At 37.2% G+C, this 7,500-nt stretch overlaps 1 protein-coding gene across 3 annotated transcripts in view; it reads left to right on the plus strand.

The window, feature by feature from the left end:
- The window catches only part of PIG-N (Phosphatidylinositol glycan anchor biosynthesis class N), a 35,133-nt gene that overhangs the window by 7,612 nt on the left and 20,021 nt on the right, over positions 1 to 7,500 (plus strand). For all 3 annotated transcript variants that reach the window (XM_086550415.1, XM_086550416.1, XM_086550417.1), the window contains 3 exons: positions 753 to 876; positions 4,256 to 4,431; positions 5,691 to 5,881. In XM_086550415.1, coding sequence (XP_086406541.1) covers positions 753 to 876; positions 4,256 to 4,431; positions 5,691 to 5,881 — 491 coding nt within the window. The remainder of the gene's footprint in view (positions 1 to 752; positions 877 to 4,255; positions 4,432 to 5,690; positions 5,882 to 7,500) is intronic.

A 7,500-nucleotide genomic window follows, 5' to 3' on the forward strand; every position in this document is an offset into this window, starting at 1 on the left:
AATGATGTTCCACTTTTTAGCTCTGCTTTTCATTGGCAAATTTTTTAGTTAAATGAAAATAACATTGTGATAAATGGATTTTTTTTCCAAGAATGAGATTATTTGTTTTTAATGCAAGAGGTTTAGTACTTGGTCTTCCATATCAAACCTAATTGAAAAGAGGAGAGACTTACAGGAACAGTGAGGGCAATCATTTTTTGCAATTATAAAGGAATATTTTACAGCAAAAGATAAAGAAATAACCTAATGCACAGAAATGTCTTCCTGCAAGTTCCATAATTGTTATGAAAATAACCTTTCACACATACGGAAATGAAACTCCTGCTCAGGAAATATCAGTGGGTACATCAGGTCAGTTCTGATGTAGGAGTATCTAGAATGTGAAGTCAACATTGTGGCAGGGTAGACTGAATCAGCGGTAGAAAAACCTGATATATGCAATGTAGTTTTTGTTGAAAGATGAGTTCATCTTTAGTAGGCCCATTTTGTGTATAGTTTTTTTTTTTTTCTATTGTATCAACATGATAGTGGTTTATGATTTAGGGGCAAATGTCAAATGATAGGAAATTACAGAAAATCAAAAAGTTTGATTTTAAAGAGCCAAAATGACATACAGCCAAAGTACAACTCCATGACATCATAATAAAATCACAGACAAGAGAATGTTTGCCTGTCAGTGTGTGTGCACCGTACAGTATGAGATCGCTTTGAAGGGAATCTGTAAATGTCAATATTCTTGTGTACAAAAACAGGATCACAGTGCTGTTTTGCGGATGGCTGGAGGCACAATAGAGGGAAGGAGAGTATGGCGGTCCTCTGTCGTGATGGGTTTAGTCCTTGTGGTTTGGGCGGTAACAAACCTCACTAAACTCATAGGTAAATATTGTGATTTCTGGGTCTTTGTTGAACTAGATGCCTAAGATTGTTATTATTATTACTACTATTGTTTTTCTCTTGGCATTTTAAGATTTTAAGAACTTTGGATACTAACTCATAACGTCACAAATAGATTTCAGGTCATTAGCATCATTTTTACATTTTTTTCTGGTTTCCTAACCCATTGCAGAGGGGCCTAGGTAACTGATGTGGTGTTTCAGTAGGTTTGGTAAAACAAGGGAGACTCAAGCTTTGCTCCACAACCCTCCCAAATCCTGCTCATTTATACATTAGAGTACTGAAAATCTTCTTTATTTTTTTGTTTCATCAGATTGTGAGATATATAGCTAGTATTGATATGGCTATGGCAATGTTAAGACCAATAACTTGTGTAATATAGAAATTATACACCCAGTCTAACATTTCTATCATGAATCAATGGAAGAAGAGGTACAGTCACTCATAAAAGTTCGTGGGGGTCAGTGTGTGTGTGGGCCTGTGCCATCCCCACCCCTTTCTGGACGGCGAGTCTGTATAACGACGTGACAATGCGCACACCCATACATACGGTAGAACTGTGACGTTGATGTGATAAAATACGAAAGGATTATGTTTGTCAATCATGTGTTATCGGTATAGTCATAACCAGTTACAAAATCAATGTGAACACCAGGTTTGCCGAAGAGAACATACAGCAGTTGAGCAGAAGTGGACGCTGTAGCGTGAGCTTCCATGGTTGGATGTGGTCCGGGGGACTAGGAGACTTGACACGAATAGACGGTCATCTTAATTCAGAGAAATATATACAGATACTTGAAACCATTATCCCGTCCATTCGTGCTACAGCCATTCATGCTCCTAACCCAATTCGATTTTTTCATGATAAAAGCAGCATCCACACGAGCGCCTTGGTAAGGAATTGGTTTGCACAACACCCAGATATTCAGGTTATAGTATTGCCAACCAAAGGGTGTGACGTCAACGTAATTGAGAACGTGTGGGCAATGATGCAGAGAACATGGGATATACAAGACGAACGACATCAGGCAGCTATAGTAAATCATGCCACTGCCGAATGGGAAAATTTAAGACGTCTGCCAAACTATTGTCAACGTCTTGTTGATGCAGTGCCAGACAGACTGAATACAATAATTGAGGCATATGGGGGATGGGGAAAATATTAATCGCTCGGTCCTTGTGTAATATCATTAAATGGATGTTCAGGGAAAGATAATGAGGAAAATAATGTAATTCACAGTGTTGGTTTTGTCGGGTGCATGTGACTAAACCATTGGCGCAGTTCATGGTAAGCCATGTATACCATTTATTGTTATTTTTACGTCGATTATCATGGTGCTTTTGTGTTATTTACAATAAACATGACCTTATTGTTCATCGTATAATCCGTTTTAATTTATTTTTGATTACTTTACATGTTTTAATAATGTTATCATTATTAGTATTGACAGGACACATTTATATTTGAAGTCAGTATTACAGGTATTTCCTTTGCCTATAGCCTATATTTATCTCAATTAATATACATATGGCATAGCATATTGAGTCATGTAGTCACCACAACAAATGAGTTATTTATGAACACTTGTGTTCTATATATTATTATTTACAAATAAATAAATGTGTTCTATATATTATTATTTACAAATAAATAAATGTAATGTTTATACAATTTGTTTTACCGTTTTGTCTGTTCAGCACTTTCTTTACATGTCATGCAAAGAAATGGTTATTTATCCTACAAAGGAAGCAACTACATAATCTTGTATGGTCGCATGTTCCATACTTTATGATTTATGTGCCACATGCTTTCAATATGCTGGTGTATTAGACTGCTGGATGCCACGACAGTTGTGCATGGAACCAGCAACATACGGAGCTGCCACTTCCCTCATCACTAAATTGCTTGAGTATCAGTGACAGAGGATATACTGTAACATCACGAATGACATGTCATTATCCATAGCTGTTGTCATTGCCGCTTACCCGGTGGTCTAGCTGTGATGTCGAGGGGGGACGTCATTCACCTAAAGGTGGGGATGGGGGAAGGAAACTTTGTGAACACTGTTCCCGTTAAGGACAATATACTGCGATATGACGTTTGGTATTTATAGAGAGTAATAGTTCGACATCAGATAAATGCACAGTGAACATTTCGTATGTTTCGCTACTATATAACATTTCATTACAATATTAACAAATGGCTTTAACCTCAACTACCATAGGGGAGCGGAAACTAAACACTTGACCTCCTCCCTCTAGTCTCCCTTCACCTGGTTTAAAACCACCTTTTTACTCCCTCCTTCTCCACCCTTCTTCTGTTGTGTCCATAAAATTTTAACCTTCATATGCTGTCATTCATAAAATTGCACCGTGAAAAATACATGACATAAAACAATATTTGCGTGGACATTTATTACGGTCAATCATGTCCTAGGTGAACACACACAATTCCTACACTTTCAGCGTCTAGTGACGCTCTGGCCAACTCAGACTGCTTCACTGCTCAGTGTTTCGAGTCTTGGTCTACTTAGAATGTTTTATGACCTATTATTTACATTTGGTTTTCTTGGGATATATGGGGGAATATGTGACGAAAGTAATGCTATACAACATTCGATTCTGTGTCTCTTTAGCTCTTAATGATTTACAACATTATTGACGTGGATGCGAAGCAAATTTTCGAAACGGTTCGAATGCATGTCGACCTGCACTACCCTCGTTACTGCTCACTTCTTTATTGTAAACTTTAGACATTGGAGGCACTCAAACCTTCATATCTTTTCACACTACATTGGAATAATGTAACTGGTTATGACTATACCGATAATTCCTGATTGACAAACATATCCCTTTCTTATTTTATCACATCAACGTTACAGTTATGCCATGTGTATGGCTGTGCGCGTTGCCACGCCATTATAAAGACTCGCCGTCCAGAAAGGGGTGGGGACTCCACAGGCCCACACACACACGGACCCCCACGAACTTTTATGAGTGACTGTACATAGTTTGGTGAAATATTGTCTTCATTGTAACAACGATAAAACAAACTACTTACACCTATATACACTCCTCTTCCTTCTCACTCCTAGTGCCACTAGTCAAAACAGCCAAACTGACAGTGGCACCCTACTCACCTAGCATATGGTCAAAAAGGCTCATGGCATCATGTTGCCCACATCTGTAATGGGTTAGACTATCCTAGCATCCATTTGATATTTTGAAAAAAAAAGGAAAAGAAGCTTTCTTTTGTATAGAATAAGATTAAATATGCATTTCATTTGACATAAACAAATTCATGCCAGTTATGATCTTTGGTGCAAAATGAAGCCATGATTTTTTTTTTTCTCTCTCTCAGGACAACAAAACCCATGGCAACATTACCTGTACCTCATGACTCCTATTGGTTTGTGGGCCCTAGTTCACCAGAGTTGTGCCCCCTTACGTGTTACGTGGCTCCTCGTGTCCTCATTCAACATGGTGTGGGAAGTGGCCATACGCATCCTCTTTATCATTATTGGCATTGAGATCTTGGTGAGTCTTTTGTTTTTTATTTTCTACTTTTATATGGCATGCGTCCGTGTGTGTGTGTGTGTGTCCGTGTGTGTGTGTGTGTTTGTGTGTGTGTGTGTGTGTGTGTGTGTGTGTGTGTGTGTGTGTGTGTGTGTGTGTGTGTGTGTGTGTGTGTGTGTGTGTGTGTGTGTGTGTGTGTGTGTGTGTGTGTGTGTGTGTGTGTGTGTGTGTGTGTGTGTGTGTGTGTGTGTGTGTGTGTGTGTGTGTGTGTGTGTGTGTTTGTGTTTGTGTTTGTGTGTGTGTTTGCATTTGTGTGTGTGAGTGAGCGAGTGAGAGAGGGAGTGAGTGAGTGAGTGAGTGAGTGAGTGTAAATGTAAGTGTGTGTGTGTGTGTGTGAATGTAAAAGTGTGTGCTTGAGTGTGCATGAGTAGGCTCATGCACACTAGTAGAAGGAAAACTTGCACCAGATATTGAAAGAATTAAAGTGAAAATCTGTTTTAATTTCTACTCCTATAGATCATATGCATGTCTGTGGTCAAGTATAATGTTTGTAGTTCATAATTATGAAAACCTCATCTAATGCAAATTCATATAAAGACTCACTTTTTTTTTCTTTTTTTTTTTTGATAACTTCAACATTGCATTGTTATCAGTGCAAGTGACATTGCACATTGTGTGATGTTGTTGATTCCTCTAAATCAGAGCAGAGATACCTCATCATGTATATGATGTATTGTCTCACAGATACTATGGACTACATGTTATCCTATTTGTCTGTTTGAATTAAACAGTATGCAACAGATACAGTTACTACAATAATTCTTACTGTGTAGATGATCACATTTTTATGCTTAACCCATTGGTGTCGGTATTAAAAAAATGTTTGTGCAGTAGGATGGCTGTTTTACGTGTCTGGCACAGTGCCATCCGCGTCTATGATCGACTCTGCCTTTGCAGCAAATCATGCCATCTGCTGCTAATGGGTTAATTCAAGCTTACCTATATATTATGATCCGATACATTATTACAATTGGATAGGTGAGAACCTAAGTCAGGAAAGTAAAGTCTATCAACATAACAAAGCAAAATAGTCAATAATCCCTTACTCCTTATCTGCATGATATTTATTTTGCTGACCACTTTTATATACTTGTATTGATGAGTGTCTTTGAAATAGATTTTAAAAGCATTTTGCTACTGTACAATACCAGTAATTTGAATATAATTCCTTTAAGTATCTATTTTCCCTGATATATTAAAGTTTCTTAATGTATTTTCAGGTGATGGCCTTCTTTGTCAGACCATTTCTCTCTGTGGGTCTTGTGTGCATAGGACTTTGGCCTGTGATCATGTACTCCATGCAGGGTGTGGTAGAGAAGTCCATGCGACTTGTGTGGATTGGAGCGAGCATACTCCTGGCGTCCTTTACTTACATGCCAGTGGTGGGCAAGGAGCCGTTCTATCCAATGGTGTATGTGTGGTAGATGTGTCGGGAAAGATTTTGCCCTTCTAGCTTTTCTTATTTTTTTTTAGGCCACTTTTACCAATTGATATTACTCCTTGAATTAACAGTTTTTAGTTCATAGAATTTTTAAAAGTTATTCACAGGGTACTTTTTGTTGAAAAGGGAGAAATGTATCCTTTACGTCAAAAGAAGTATTACAAGCATTGAAAAAAAAAGTATTCAACTCATTTTGCCAGACATGGAAAAAAGCTTTTACAAATTTTATGCCTTCCATCCATGCTTTTTACACCAGTCTGAAACATATAAATTTTCTTTCATGGTATTGTATTTTATCATTTTTATAACTAGCTGAAGCTCAAGTTAAGATTAGAATTAATATCGTAATTTCTACAGTGCATTTCTTGGAGTACATACTATTATAGAAATTTTGATGTGGTCATACATGTTTTTATTTTGTATTTTGTCATTTTTAAGTTAAATTCCTTTTTTATCAATGTGAAAATTAAAGTATAAGTGATCGCTGTATCTGTAAAACTGTTGATACAGGATTATTTTTTTGTAATGAATTAATGGTGTTACATGCTGTATTAGTCTGAGGACAATAATTGGAGAGTTGTATATTAGTTGAGGAAATATTTAAATTCTATCGAAACTCAGCCACCATTAGAAAAGCACAAGCTCTCTCTAACATGACTTGAATATAATGATTACATAAGCTAAAAGCTTGTAAAGTAGCTGTCAATATCATCATCACTTCCAAGCTAGCTTCTAATCTTTTAATCTGTTTCAGTTGAAATCTGTTGAATTCCTAGTTATCCCGTGCCAAAGTAAATCATAGGAAATTGATTCAAAAAATTAAGTCTTGCTATCATCAATCACATAATAGGAAAAAAAAAATTCCTGCTTGCAAAAGTGTACTTTAACCGAATACTGCCAGGTATATTTCTAAAGTGGATGCTCCAGTGTCCAGAGTATATTTGCAGTGACTGTTCATCCAATCTGGGATTATTTTGACATTCTAAACCTTATGCTAGGAAGAATGCTGCTAGAATGTGTAATACATGATTTGAGAGTTTACCCAAATATGAGTATAATAGTACAAGGATTGATATAGGTATATAATTTCCATTTCATTTTAGGAAGGTTGTAATAGACTGATATTGTACTAAATACTGCATATTTTTTAACCCATTGGGTACGGGTGGCATGACAGCACCAATTAGGCCTAAAAGATGGGTGTCAGTGTGTACATGACGCGACATTGGGATCACAGTTGAAGCGCGCACACAGTCATGAAGTATTATGGCTGTAACAGTGCTAGCTCCAGAGCTACAGGGTTCCAAAGTCAGCCTAAACCCACATTTTATGATGGGTTTATGGAAAAATATTGTTTGGGCTAGTCCACCCAACACATATATAGAAAACACTTTCCCTGTCCCTCTAATTTTTAGCCTGTGCCGCTAGTGTTGTAGACTGCCTGTCCTGACAACCAGTTATGTCGTTAGGCACCCTGTCCGCAATGGGTTAATCATGTGGATTAGACTGAAAGACGTAACATAATTATTGGTGGATGAAAGGAGATTTTGGTTATTTTGTTTATATGTTTGAGATATATGCCAAGAATT

Source organism: Penaeus japonicus, unplaced genomic scaffold (genome assembly GCF_977035675.1).
Source record: "Penaeus japonicus unplaced genomic scaffold, GWHDUDI00000001_assembly GWHDUDI00000023, whole genome shotgun sequence".
NCBI lineage: Eukaryota > Metazoa > Arthropoda > Malacostraca > Decapoda > Penaeidae > Penaeus > Penaeus japonicus.